Source organism: Cucurbita pepo, chromosome 2 (assembly GCF_057944985.1).
Source record: "Cucurbita pepo subsp. pepo isolate OVF chromosome 2, ASM5794498v1, whole genome shotgun sequence".
Lineage (NCBI taxonomy): Eukaryota > Viridiplantae > Streptophyta > Magnoliopsida > Cucurbitales > Cucurbitaceae > Cucurbita > Cucurbita pepo.
Window position 1 is genome coordinate 2,612,758 of NC_141799.1, and position 14,902 is coordinate 2,627,659.

Consider the following 14,902-nt stretch of genomic DNA (forward strand, 5'->3'; position numbering starts at 1 on the left):
GTTAATAATATATATGCGATACATTTGTCGATTAACGTCTATACATATATATACATACATATACACACGTGTATGTGTGTATATATATATAAAGAATCACTAACGAAATCCCACATCTAGAAGCTCGCTTACTCCGAAATTTAGACAAAAATGGAATTGTAATGCTAGGATCATGAGTGGAGACGGGCGATACTAATTAACACATCAGATGGCGAAAGAATCATCGTATGCCCCCGAACCGAAGATAGATTATTACGAGCCATACTTGGCATTCAAGTATTCACTTCAAAAGAAACCTGTCTAAAACTACCTATAGGTGGTAGGGGATGGATCCATAAAAAAGAGGACTCGAGTTATAATCCAGAAATGATTCGTATACATATGCGCACGTGTGTATATTGTAATTGAAATCTGCGTTACTTCACCCACATACCTCAATCTGCGTAACTTCAACCCGATAATATTATTATTTTATGGTAATCATTCAAAATTTCAAAATTTTAGAACGTTTTAACAAAATTATGATGAATGTTATTAGAAAATCATACTAAAAAAAAAAAATCAAATGTAAACCACCTCACATACTAAGACTACATTTCAAACTTGTAATTAAAATGCATAGAGATCAAATCTATTACTAGAAAATAAACATAGTTCTATTGCAATAAACAAACACAAGAGACCATAACTAACTTCAATACCATGGCGAATACACCGAGTCGGCATTTGAATACGTCTCCAAGTCATTATTCGTGATCTTATTCATAAGTAGAGTAGCTCTTTCTCTAGCTTTTGTGGATCCTCTCACAGAAAGATCTGCAACGACACCTAGAAACTCCGGGAACCTCAATGCGTCTCTCAAACAACCTTCGCTTTCGTCGAACAATCGCAGAAGGATCTCGGTTGCACCTTCTTTACTCAACATACACCTCCCTTTTAACACATTGACCATTGAATAAACGATCCGATCGATTTTTATCAAAGCCCTCAACCCCTCCTCGAATCTAGCCAAGAGACCAAGAACAACAAGAGCAGTGCCAGCGAGATCCTCTCCACTGATACTCTCCACTACGTCGACAAGAACCGATATGGCTCCTGATCGAACAGCCACGGTGCAGTTTCCATGAAACTGGCCTAGTTCAGCTAGAGAACAGAGAAGGTGATGAGCAGCAGGAACACTAGGGACAGTAAGTGCTCTAACCAACAACTGTATGGTACCAGCTACCCCAAACTTAGCCTTGTTCTTGTCTAGCATTGCAAGACTACAAATCAATGAGGACGCTAACTTGACGGTCTCGGGCGAGCCCAAGGATATGAGCGTATTGAGATGGTAAATGGTTTCCATTGATGCAAGAAGCTTTTTCATGTCATTATTCAGAGAGAGATTGAAGAGGATAGACAGTGAAAGGGATTGGACGGTAGAGGAGGATGATTTAGAGAGAGCAATAAGAATTGGAATTGATCCATCTACTTGTGCAAGCAAGTTCCTGTATAGGGGACTAACCTGGGTAATGGCAACCAAGTCTTTAAGAGCCTTTTCCTGAACGTCATGAGCATCCGACCGAGCATCGGCTACACACTGGGTTATATTCTTATGTGCAGTTGCAACACTCATCGACCTCATGGACGATGATGATTGGAAAGATGCAACTGACATGATGCTCAAACAATCTTCAGGGAAAAAGCATGGACAATACAAGCCTAGAGGTTGAGAATGATCACAATATCTTGGCTCTAATATCAATTAGCATCCCTTTTTTCTAGCTAGTGGCTGGATTTTGGAAACATCATTTCGATGATACCAAAGTATGGTAAGGAATGTTCTAATAATAAACATAAATGGAGATAGAAAATGATCCAATCATCCAAGAACCAAGCTGGAGATGTAAAGAAATATACCTTGTAGAATGATCCGTCCAAGGAGCTGAAAACAAGAAAGTTTCGTCACACAGCATAGTTGATTACTCCACCAAACAAAGTAATCTATCATAAATAAGAATTGTCCTTCTTGAATCCTGTTTTCCACTGGGAATAGATTTGATGGTTAGTATTTTATTTATCCCCTTCCCTCTCTACTAGGACCGACGTTGTCAACCATTTTGGTTTCCATTTTAGCTCTGATCATGATGTACAACTCCTCTCGAGTTCTTGGACGTGCAGCGTATTCTGTGTTGAAAAAGAAGATAACGGATCATAATCAGGATGTCCGACTTTAAGGGCTAAAAAAGTGGAGCTCAGGGAGACGTACCAACACAAAACTGCGAAGGAATGAAAGGAAAAGATGCAGTAGGCTGTAGCATTATGAAAGAAGGGGCAAAATGTCAACAGAGTCAGAGAGAGAACTTACCAGGAGGATGATGAAGAGGAAAGATTTTGTCCATTCCTGAGGGATGCCATCTCCATCAACAGCTGAGTTCACTTGGGAATCTGATGAAATTTGCAGGAGAAAGGCACGAGTGTTTATGATGCAGTAAAAAATCGTCTCAGACCGGAAATTCCATATCACCGAGATAACATGGACACAATGAATTCTTGATCCCACCATGAACTATAACGAAGAAATTTTACTAGCTTCCCAACGTTGTTACATAGAGATGTAACTTAATATTGAAAAAGCATATATGTCTAAGTAAAGAATTGAAAATCCAAGTCAAGACTTTATGTAACAGCCTAAGCCTAAGCCCACCGCTAGCAGATATTGACCCGTTACATATCGCCGTCAGCCTCACAGTTTTAAAGCACTACTGTTAGGGAGAGGTTTCCATACCCTTACAAGGAATGTTTCATTCCCTCTCCAATCAATGTGGATCTCACACTTTGTTTTATTATTGGCGGGAATATAGCTTGAACAATGGAACCAATGGTGATAGAAAGAGGCCTAGTCGGAAAGGGGACAAGATACAACCCAGAAATAGCCAATACGAATCCCAATCGGGATGATAAAACAAGTTTCACACTTATTATATATCAATAATGACTTGAACAGATGACGACTGAAACTTTCGTGATGAAATAAAAACGTTGGAAACAAACAATTTATGGAGTTATGTTCCAATCCATCAACTTATGGAAGAAACTGTCTTAAATAAAAGACATCTACTCCATCCAAAAAGAAAATAAAAGCAAAAAAAGCTTAAGGAATGGTGCGCTGGTAAAGAGGCAATGCTCCCAAAGCCTCGCGTTCTGCTCTCTCCTTCTTTACCTGCAAAACATAACCAGAGAAAAAAAATTAAAAATGAACTATAGCTTCATTAACACTGCTTTCTGCTGTTTCATAAACACCAATATCAACAAAAAAATCAATACTAAATTAGATTGTTTAACTTAGCTAAACGAAGTCATCAGAAGAAATTAGAAGGATTAAAATACGTCAACGGCGAAGTACAAAGCAACAGTAGGATGTGGCACACACAATCCCCAAAGGTATTCTAGACTAAGAAATATTCCAAGAAATCTTAGGAGTTGTAGTACTCAAAGGATGCAGCATATCGTAGAAGCTCTCTCTACTGATACACAGTTAATAAATTTAAGCGAATGAAAGTCATGAATCTCTGACAATCAAATAGAAGAAATGAAGCAGATTAATTTGCAGTGGTCATTAAATAATCAAGATTCGTTCTGTCACAGTTTCCATCCTGGCTTTCCCTCCATCCTCATCAGCTAATAAAAATTTATGCCCAAGAAATAATTTTCATTTGTAGATGAAGTAATTTCACCGAGTAGGGTTACAATAAGAACGGACTAAGAATTCTTATTCAACCACAAACAAAGTCCTATATAAGATATGTATTTGCTTCAAAATAAAACATACTACCCCAAAGTTGATATTTATCTAGAACATGAAATCTGAAATCACGAAGAACAACAGAGCGAGAAGCCTCAAAGGGGAAATTAGATCACGGTAGAAGTACATCAAAAAAATAATTGAGCTGAAAGTAGATAAACAGATGCCATTTAAGCTAACAGATGGTAAATAATATCAAAATCAATAACTCCCAAATATAGTTCAATAGGATACAAACTCAAGAACTATTACCGACACTACGATATAGAGCAGCTGCCTTATTTCTAAGAACAAAGCCAGACATTTATTCACTAAAAACGACAAAGCAGGTGATATGAAATAATAGGACTTACAAGTGCCAGCATTTCCTGGAGATAGCTCCTGAATGGTGTTTGCATGGCCTGCCAAAAAGTTACAAATATTCAAATGAATAGCCATCTAAACATTATTTGGCTTGATGTACTTAGTTTGGGAAAACCAATTAATCCAATATCATTACCAGTTAAATTCCTGTGACCATAAAGAAACTTAACCATCGAGTTCAACAATGAATCCCAACTACTGAGAATAGTGCACGTTCAACAACTATCTTAAAACCATGTACAATTAAGCCAAAACACATAAACAAAACATTGTGGTAACACTTCCTCCTTCCCCGCTCGTAGTGAAACCACTTCATCGAACAAATCGTAGCATTTAGGTATTCAATAATGATAAACAACCAACACATTTCTGTTTTTCCACGAGGCTATGAACTGATCTAAAAGGGGAAATAAACAACCATAGTAGAAGAGAACCTGTAGATTCTCAGGAAGATACTGATGCTTCATGGAAAGGTCCATGGCCCGCTTCAGACGCTGATTGCGCGCATCCACAATCTCCCTAGGGAGTCGATTCAAAGCCTCCTTCACATCAATATCGTAATACGGATCGTACAGATCGTCGTACCGAAGTCCTAAAAATATTAATACAAACCAAAATCAATCTCCATAGAGAAAAAAAAAATTAAAAATTAACGCTAAAAGAAAGATCAACGCACAACAAACAATTAGGTTTGTTTTTTTTTACCATAATTACGGAGGCGCTGGGTGAGCGCTTTCATGTGTTGACGAGCGAACCAGTTCTTCTTTGGGTCAATGAGCGACTGCAGAAAAGAAGCCATTTCGATCTCTCTGCTTCTCCCTCCACAAAAATTCTCTCTGATTTTCTCAGTGCCCACTTCGGCTTCGCCTTTCTCCGCGTTTCTCCGGTTTTCTGGAAGAATCGCCTGGTTGAGCTGTTTCCCTTGTAAGATTTTGCGACGGCTCCCAATTTGAGCCTTACAATTGGGCCGGCCTGTTAAGTATAAGGCCCAATATATGGCCCAACATCTTGTTGGACCCAAATTCCTCAACTGGGCGACCATAGAGATATCCACTACGCAAGAAAGCTTGCCGTTTTTATATTTTAATTTTCATCTTGTAAATTTATTTATTTATTTTTAAGGTGAAGGGATTCCCCGGAGAGATTTTTTGTTTTATTTTTAATTTTTAATTTTTTAAATTTATTCTCAACCATAATATCACAATAAAAATAAAAATGTTAAAAATATATATATAACTATAGGTCTCAACCAACATAATTTCTAAAAAATTAAAAGTAAAATTTAAGTCTTTTAAAAAAATTATAACTATAAACCATAATAATTAAGACAGGAACACAATGGATATAATCTCGTCTCCAATTTCATTTAGCAATGACAAGAAATCTTTGTACCACTCTCCCCACTTTTAATGTTATAAACAAGAATTCCTTGTCCGAATGCGAGTCTTAGTGACTTGAAAATTCCTTGTCCGAATCGATGCGAGTCTTAGTGGGTCAAGTCACGCTAGTTAATATATAAATCTAATAAATATTAAAAAAATCATCGACGAAACAACATTTAATTTTATTTTTTAAAAAAAAGTTTGACCATGGTTATAACAGAGGAATAAGCCATTAGTTTTTATGATGATAATAGAACTTAGTTATGCTCAGATTCACACATATTTAGCTCTTCAATCCAAATAAAGGAAATATTGGCACAGCTCATCCAAACCAAATAACTAAGGGAATAAAGACATTAGCTTTTCTTTTGAAAGTTATAGACATCATCAGCTCTTAAGTAATCTGAAACCAACAAAATCTTTAAAAATAAATATTTAAAAAGAGTATTAGAAAAATGCTGACCGTCCTCTCAAATTGACACTTGTACCTGCAGGCCCCGCTGCCCTTGAAACCAGTTCAGTTCCATGAATAAAGAACCCTCTGATTGCAAGGGGAATTATTCAATTATTATTATTAGCTTATAAGACTCATATTATCACACTTCATGACTCCTTGTAAACGCCAATTCTGTAGCTAAGGCAATGTGATCACTGCCCCATTTCTGCAAAACAGTCAAAAAAAGCAAGAAGTTAAGCTTCAAAAAGTGGTAACGATTCTTTAAAGAAACTCGAGTAATGAGCAGTATCGTCAAGACACGCTCAGGTGTTGCCACAGGGCGGTGCACGTGCCACTGCCATTTCATCGACACTGGTGAAGGATCCCTCCACACCATGGGAGAGGAGAGACTTTTGAAGAGAGTATGAAAAATTTATGTACAACTATCATTAATTGTTGACCATGTCTGACAATAATATATCAATTCATTAAACTTCTAAATATGAACAAAATAGTATTAGGGAGGGAACTAGAACTAGAACTAGAACTAGAACTAGCAATTTCTACCCAAAAAAGCAGAAAAATGCAAAAAGAAAACTAAATAGTTTGTATTATTTTTGTTAGGAAACCGTAACCATTCATTGATATGATGAAAAGGGATACAAAAAGTTCCTATCTAAAACCGATAACAAAATATAGTCTGTAATAACCTGAAATTACTAGCCGCATTTGCAAGGACCTGAGAATGTTCAACGACCACCAATTTCCAAAACACTCCAATTCTTGAATTTTAAAACCAACTTTAAGTATAGATATCTTACCTTTGTAGGAAATCCAGGAGTCAACTGCTGCATGACTTGTTTCTTTATAGGAGCAAGCACCCTAACCGTCTGGAGACCTTCTGAACGCCTATGCAAATATTAAACAGAACGCGATGATATATATCGATAGATAGATAGATGGATGAAAAAGAATCAGAAAGTGATGATTCTGAAATTATAATGAAGTCAAAGTACTAATTTGATAAATCAATTTCTAATATAGCCTATGCAAGTTCAAACAAAACATCTTTTTTCCGGCAAAATAACTTAAATTCCAGATAAAACAAGCACTACTTTAATAAGATTCATCAACTTATGAAGTACTTTACCATATATAGTCAACAGTGCCCAGAAAACACCTATTGTAACTAGTCGCCAGGGGTTCGCCATTCAAGTCTCTGGTCCCGGAAAAGTCCTGCAAATACGCCATACTAGAAAATCACGGAAGTGTTTCCAAAGGAAGAATACATTTAGGAAAAAGAAAAAGAATCATATCAAGTGGTTGTCAACATTTGCATTGGAGGAAAAGAAATATATTGATAGAATCTTCTACCTCAACTTCTGTATATGTGCTTCTAAGCTTTAGAGGGTGTTCGATTAAGGGACAGTCTGCATTGCCAGTTGCAGTTTCTATTTCCATTGGAGTCCATGATGAGGGATCATAAATAATATTTTCAACCTCAAAAGGCTTAGTATTCAAGCCTGGCAACAAAGCATCTTCAACTCCAGTGTGTGAATGGCCAACAGATTGATGAATCTCGGATGAAAAGGGATCGTCAACATCATGCAGAGCTGAGAGAAACGTATGATCATCCTCCGTTAAGCCTCCATCTAACGTGGCTACATCCTGCTCATCTGAGACTAAAACCTTAGGTCTCTCATCCATTGCTGCTGAGTGAATGCTGAGCGAAGACAATGATGGGCCAGCTTCACTATTTCTAGCACTGTCAGCCACGGAGTTTTGGCGAGTAGATGTAAGAGGAGCATTCTTCGTGTCCAATAAATTTGTCGGTGAATCAAGCTGTGCATCATCTAAGATAATATTATCGACACTGTTTTTTCTTTCCATGTGAAAATTGTGGTCCATATCAAAACCATCCGTAGAAGATTTATGGTTGAAACGAGAGGTATGAACATTCTCCATCTGTTGTTTCTCAGTTACATTCAGATGAAGTTCTTCAAGGTCAGTTCCTGAAGAAGAGTCTAAGTCGCCTACTTTTTCACTGGTATGATCAACAGTAAACTCATCTTTAGGACATGTGATTGAACTTTCATTGAAGCTGTCTATCTTTTCGCAGCCAGCTACACTTTTGGGGTCAAAAGAAGTACTATGCTGGCTTTCCTTTTGCCCTTCAGAATGAAGAGTAATACCCTTCATTCCAAGTTGGAGATCGTTACAAGAATTATCAGATGCATCAAAGACACTGCAATTACTATCCGGGGGCAACGAGAGGTTCACCGGTGGAAGATGTGGACGATCTTGTTTCTGTGTGTCAGATAGAGAACTATCTGGCTTCATTTCAATATCTCTAGACTCTGACCTCAGTTGGAGAGGAACTGAAACATTGACAGTCTGAAGCCTGCACATTTGACAAGGTCTTAGTTTGATTTGTGCATAAACCACCTATCTTTACGACGGTCGCATTGCAGACTATCAGCCAGAGCAAAAATTACCGAGGATTATGATAGAGTGGTGAAGGTTGATGAATCTCAGCAGAAGCTTGACCTGAAACCTTGTCTCTGTCCAATCCAGACAAATCCAACTGTAATAGAGTGAAAATACATTGATTATAGGATTTCTGCTAGACATCTTGACTATTAACATGGAGACAGCCCTTTAAAAAGTTTTACCTTTTGTTCCGTAATGAAGTTATATAATGCACTCTGCAATTAAAGAAACCGTAATCGTATTAAAGAAAATTAAAATTAAAGACATCAAAAGATCAAACTGCATCACACATTTACTTCAAGGGACTAATAAGAATGCGTAACAAGATAACCTTTGGTGTACAGTTAAAATCCCCGCAGAGAACAATTGGAGCATTGTCCCAGAGTTTTGAAATGGAATCAGCCTTCTCCAAGAGAACCCTGACCTGTTTACAAGTAACATAAAAGCTAAGCTTACAAAAGCAATCATGAAAAGATTTGTAACTTGACATGATAGCTATACAGAGGGCCTAATGCATGCCCCCATACATCCTCACTGGAGCTTTAGAATTGCATTATGAGGAAAATTTTAGCAGCATAATGCTGACTTGCAGTATCAAGGACTAATAAGGAGCAGCAACTGTACTGATCTATCTACTCTATCTGCTGAAGAGAATAGAACCTGAGAAGTTCAATCAGAGAATACCTGGCCAAGCTTGATTTCTCCTCTTTTAGGGTTGTACAGGACATGTATATTACATATTACAACTTTATTGAGATTTGATACGCTGCAAAGATAAAGGGGAAGAAAAAAGAACAAATATCAAGGGAGCTCTAAATTAATTCTAAAGGAAAAATCATGAAATGAAAGATCAAATGTTTAATTAACCTAAATAATTAATACCATTGTTCATGAAGCTTCCTCAAGACTAATTAACTTAAAGACAGCAAAGAGAGCTTAATAGCAAAAGATAACTCCTAATTTACCTAACTGGTGGGGTAACTGAATTGTCAGCATTGTCCTGACTCTGCTGTTCAACAAAAAATACTACTGAGCAACAAATTATTAAATGCAAGTGATAATCAATAAAAAACCGGTCAATGAATTTGAATTAAAATAGATACATACACATAAATTCATGGTTGAATTGATATGAAACCAGACATCTCAATCATGCAAAGTGGACTTCATTTAGTTTTAGATGGTTACAAATTTTGGGTGGATCATAATCTAGACTTATGGTGTTTTATTGATGTATTTCATAAGTTTTTATTTACTTTAAGATTACATAGTGGTTAACTATGGTCATAAAATATGAAAGGTCAAGTGTTTTTGTAAAGAAGACTTGGAAAATGTAACAAATAGAGCATTTGTGCTTTTTTTTAGCTAAGGGCTAAGTTTCTTTGCAAATCTTTGTAGTTTATATTGCATGTTTAGAATCATTCAAGCATGACATGATCGATCCTGCTTGTGAGTGATTCATATATCAAACAAGTGTTCTTGCCTTGAGATATTTGATTAACAAGATAATCTGAATCTCATTTTTCCTTGGAGTGATTCCTCGTTTTGAGGTTCTTGGATATATTTAGATCAAAAGGTCTTATTCTTAAATAGGGTGGTTAGATCAAATTCCAAAGAGTTGCAATCATTTGGAATGAAATCAACTTGCTTTGAGGGTGTTAGCATTTGCGAACTAGGGGTTTGCATATTCAAAGCGTTTATGAGGATTCTTAAATTCAACTGGCTGGCATTACCATATCAGTAGGCATCAACATGTCTACCTTAGGATGGATGCGTGCTTCGGATATATTTAATACAAACATACACAAACTAGATCACACAACACAATCAAATTTTTACACTAGATGAAGCAAGCGGAATATGATGTACACCTCAAGAACACATATCTGGGCAACATTGTCCCGAAGTCCAAGTTTATTGAACTCAATATACTCCTCGTGAAGAAGCTTGAACCTATGAACAAAATCATAATATCAAATTTCAGAACACTTCAACAGAACAAACTTCGCAAATGTGTACCGGATATTTTATCCTTCAATTGCAACTTTTTATGTGCTTTATTGTTACTTCCATTTTTCTTCCTCCTTTATGGAGTTCGTAATTTCCGAGATTTAGTCTCTTTTCATTATATCAAGGAAAAGTTTTGTTCTTGTTCAAAAAACAAACTAAAATAATTACAGTATTTCGAGATGACATCTGAACAGAATCCTAATCATGAGAGAGTTACCTGTATCAGTTTACAGCAAATGACAGCTACAAAATTTCCCAGTACCCATTTCATAAAGCAATACGAGGAATCTTAACAATTTAGACAGTCAGTTCAAAAAATCTAGTGCGTGCATAACAACACAAACCATGAATTGAAATCCTAAATTATATGACATTAATTAAAACGAATGCAGTAAGGTTGTATCACATGTAATCAAAATGAGGGCTCCATACAAGTATCCGACACTTCTGCATCTTAACAGGATGGTGTTAGAATTCTTTCAAACTACTGCCTTAATAACCTGTCCCCCTGCTTTTGAGACTAAATAAGCTAAATACTGCATACAACAAAAGGTTCATAAATAATTATTAATGAATCTCAATACCTTGATACTCGCCAAAAGATTGCACAACCATCAACTGGAGGTCCAGTACGCATCTACACCTTAATCAATATATAATCAGACTCTCAACAAGAATCTTAGAACTATTTCAATCAAACAATCAGGCAAGAGCCAAATTTTCAGAGAATTTAACGTTTCTATTGTGATCATCATTCCATTATATTAAAATTTAAGATTCGACTTGCACTTATGTGCTGCAAATTAAAATATTCATTACACACAACTAAAACTGTTCCTCCATCTAAAAAGAATTTTAAAAAATAAAATGGGATGGGGACCTTCTGTTTTATTTTCTCAGACATATTTGTTACATTAAATAATTACTAGTGATAAAGATATTATACCATCCATTACTATATGATACTTTGAGATCTTAACTTACCAAAAATGGTGAGCAACTATGTTCATTCATAATTGACTGCTGGAAAATCACAAAAAAGATAGAAAATCAAAGGTTCTTTCGGGAAAAGAATCCTTGACCAAAATAAAAAAAAACGACAATCCTACCGTAAGCTAACAACTATGTGCACCAAGAAATAACAATTTTGAAATTACAATCTCATCTCATGTAACAACCAAATACAGAAAAAAATTGTTGTTTGGAGTAGATAATGCACAACCAAATCATGGGTTTCAATTGGCAACAGTATATTGAAATCAAGAAAAGGTTTGAACATGTTCAACACAATTTCCAGTCTAAAAGACCTCTAGTACATTCCAAGCTTACCTTCCAAATTCCACTGAACCCACGAAGTTTCAATGCTTCCTCTAAGTCGGGGAATCTATCAACCTCCTGGGGAAAAATTTTGTACACAGCGTGCCCATATATGAGTAAATTAAAGGTTAAATGGTATCAAAATAAAAATAGAAATGTAAAATTCCTCGTCAACACCAATGCACATGCCACTATATAAAGAACTTAATGCATGTTTAACATGCCTGGACTTTAGACAAAAAAAAAAATCAGAAATGTCAATAGATTGATAGCTAACAAAATAAATAAAGTAGATCAAATCAAATAACCCAAAGTTGTAATAGGTATATACAAAAGATTGAAATATGTCCAAAATCATTTTTTTACTATATTCCAATATTTTACAAAAATGAATGGAGAGCCTCTCGAGGATTCAAAATTTAGAATACCAACTCATGACAACTTTGAAATTTCAATTTCTTCTAATGATCTTTCAAGCCATACACTAAAGTATCATCAGGTTGCAACTAAGAGCATGAGGCATAAAACTCGTGCTGGAGTCTTTGAATAATCGCATACCAAACAAGTGAAAAAAAATCCTCCTTAATATTATGCCCTGCGGCTAAAAGAGTTCCAGGAACATTAATCAGTTCAAATAAGTTTGAGCTCTCTCTCTTCCTCATACACCAATTCTTTTGATTGCTACGTCAAATTGTTGAAGACACTAATGTAAAGCATACGGGCAGAAAAGGATATCCTTACAATCCATGTCAAACCACTGACTGCAAATACAGAAATCTTAACGTCTTTCACTTTCAATATTGACAGTGTTTTTATCACATGGAATTTAGTCTATCTTTTCCTTCTTCTTTTTTTTTTTTTCAAGCAATAAAAATTCAAAAAACAGAGTTTGCAAAGTTTGAACTTCAAATGAAATTAAGACAAAATTAGTGTCCAGTCACAACACTTGTAGACAAGGTACCTGGCATATTTTAAACCATAACTATATGTCAAGTGAAGGCATAATATACATCTACTATTACCTGAAAGCACATTATGTCAGTAGACCATAATCCAAGCTCAAACACTATATTATTTTTCCTCCACTCCCAATCCAACATGTAATGGGGAATATGATGGTAGAGCTTTTGCTTGTGGTCCATGGCAAGGTAATCGGCTAAGATGTTGTATGAAAGAATTGTAAACCTCTCTGTACAACACCAAAACAAAAACAAATAAATAATTGTAGCAGAATAATTTGGGTCTTCCCCATCAGGTCAATGATTCTATAGCATGGGCATTCATTCTATTGCATGGGCAAAGCAAACAGTCAATGGGATAATGGTTGGAGATACTTTTTGAAGATACGGCTTATGAGAACAGGATTATTTGAGTGGCGGAGTGAATTTTTGGTGGTCTGGTATATCATTAATTTTCTGGGCTTCTGCTAAAGCATCCCAGATAAGACCCTTTTTTTTTAAAAAAAAAATCCTTTTCTTCCTTCCCCGTCCCTAATCAATGCTAGTCAGGGACCGTATTCATAGTTTCTTTTGGCTACGCGGGAGGATGCCTAATCATCATCCTACCCTCTATCCCTCCAAATTCTTTTTCCTAAGAAAAAGAAAGAACAAATTATCTAAAATTATTTGAATAATTTGCAAGGTAAATTTCTCTAATTATTTGATGCATGCATAAGACGTCAATGAAATCATCTTAAACATCAAATTTCGCGAAATGAACTGTCGGAAGATAAAGTGAGTGGCAACTCCAAATGGTATTGGAACCTCCTAAAATGTTGTCTAAATCATCCATTGTTCAGGGTTCAGAAGGTGCAGCTGAAGACTTACAATGAACCGAACATACTCATAGACTTGCACTAAAAAAGGAACGACTTCTTTATCTCTTAAATCAAGCGAACAAATCCAATTCTATACTCCGATTCACACGTCAAACCTACCAAACTTCAAAAAATTAATCTGAAATTCTACCCTTCAACCGTTAAATCAAGTGAACTACTGGTATGTAAGTGTCCAACACTCGGAGTGTTTTAGTCTCCCCATCCTTATGATAACTACTGAACTCCAGTAAAGAACTTACTGAAAATTTTGAAAACTAAAACAAGCGTCAAGTTCCCTTTACGTATTCAACAGAAGGACGAGAAAGCAAATTACCGCAAGTAGCTGGAGGAGGTGTCCTTGCATAATCCCAATGGCGGAAATCTAACGGCTTCGGAGGGCGAGGTCGAAATTGCTGCGGCGTACGAACACCTTGATTTTGATGAAAAGGCGGTGGCTGCTGGTTGTAAGTGTGAGGATAAGGTCCCCGATACTGGTGCCTTTGAGTGTGAGCTGGAGCCTGTCGGAATTGGTGATTTCCACCAAAAGACGGAGGTCTAGGATTCTGAGGTGCAGCATACGATCCCGCATTGTTCACAAAGCCTCCTCTCTCTCCTTGACGGAACCCTAGGTTGGACTCCCGAACAGCCTGGAAATGAGAATCACCGGTGACGAATTGACCTCTACCGCCAGAATATGGCCGTTCCGACGAGAATCCTCTGCCGCGTCCGGACCGGCCACCTCGGTACTGCAAACCGGAAAAATGAAGTTACTGTTCAACATAGAAAAGAATAGATCCTTCTAAAATGACATTAACAACGGGAAGCTGTAACATACTGGAGGACGAGAAGACATGGCAGCAGATGTGTCGGCGGCAGCAGTGGCGGTGGAGACGGCGGCGGACAGTTGATGGAGCGGAGGAGGAGGAGTAGCAGCGCGCCTCATTGAATGGCGGGAGAGAATGTGAAGACTCGGGGACGAATCTTTCACTTTTAACCATTTCCTACAATCAAAGGCAAACATTTTAAACCATAGCCAATTATAACTGCATATTCTATATGACCCAAATGGACGGTAGAGATTTGATCGTGGAGAGCCCCGGGGAACTGCAGATTACGACTCTCGCTTTTTCAGCCGTTTGATCTAATCGTATTGATCAGCGTTGTCATGGGTTCGATCAAATTTCACGCATCTCCCATTAACAAAATATATGTTAAATTACCATTGTAGGCAACAAAGCATATGAAATGAATGAGAGTTTACGATGAGTGTAATGGTATAAGCTCGTATGGCTGTGAGATCGACT

At 36.8% G+C, this 14,902-nt stretch overlaps 3 protein-coding genes across 5 annotated transcripts; all 3 read right to left on the reverse strand.

The window, feature by feature from the left end:
• Positions 1-508: 508 nt before the first annotated feature.
• On the reverse strand, positions 509-2,810 carry LOC111788242 (U-box domain-containing protein 8). Of its 2 annotated transcripts, none has more exons than XM_023668533.2 (2): positions 2,348-2,810; positions 509-2,166 (listed from the first exon to the last, which is right to left on the reverse strand). In XM_023668533.2, exon 2 carries the CDS (start codon positions 1,655-1,657, stop codon positions 695-697), a length of 963 nt encoding a protein of 320 aa, XP_023524301.2. In that variant the 5' UTR covers positions 1,658-2,166; positions 2,348-2,810; the 3' UTR covers positions 509-694. The 2 variants fall into 2 exon arrangements, with proteins under 2 accessions (XP_023524301.2, XP_023524300.2); XM_023668532.2 differs by having other exon boundaries at positions 509-2,258.
• Positions 2,811-2,937: 127 nt separating this feature from the next.
• Positions 2,938-5,080, reverse strand: LOC111788328 (Cytochrome bd ubiquinol oxidase, 14kDa subunit). Its single transcript, XM_023668657.2, has 4 exons — positions 4,853-5,080; positions 4,582-4,739; positions 4,138-4,185; positions 2,938-3,202 (listed from the first exon to the last, which is right to left on the reverse strand). The coding sequence occupies exons 1-4, from the start codon at positions 4,944-4,946 to the stop codon at positions 3,134-3,136; spliced, it is 369 nt and encodes a 122-aa protein (XP_023524425.1). The 5' UTR covers positions 4,947-5,080; the 3' UTR covers positions 2,938-3,133.
• Positions 5,081-5,851: 771 nt separating this feature from the next.
• LOC111788108 (DNAse I-like superfamily protein) lies at positions 5,852-14,605 on the reverse strand. Of its 2 annotated transcripts, none has more exons than XM_087121311.1 (15): positions 14,434-14,605; positions 13,933-14,344; positions 12,805-12,971; positions 11,795-11,860; positions 11,050-11,102; positions 10,327-10,408; positions 9,421-9,461; positions 9,140-9,221; positions 8,787-8,879; positions 8,638-8,670; positions 8,461-8,549; positions 7,340-8,366; positions 7,116-7,201; positions 6,787-6,874; positions 5,852-6,191 (listed from the first exon to the last, which is right to left on the reverse strand). In XM_087121311.1, exons 1-15 carry the CDS (start codon positions 14,539-14,541, stop codon positions 6,126-6,128), a joined length of 2,493 nt encoding a protein of 830 aa, XP_086977437.1. In that variant the 5' UTR covers positions 14,542-14,605; the 3' UTR covers positions 5,852-6,125. The 2 variants fall into 2 exon arrangements, with proteins under 2 accessions (XP_086977437.1, XP_023524069.2); XM_023668301.2 differs by having other exon boundaries at positions 9,421-9,464.
• Between the last annotated feature and the right edge of the window lie 297 nt (positions 14,606-14,902).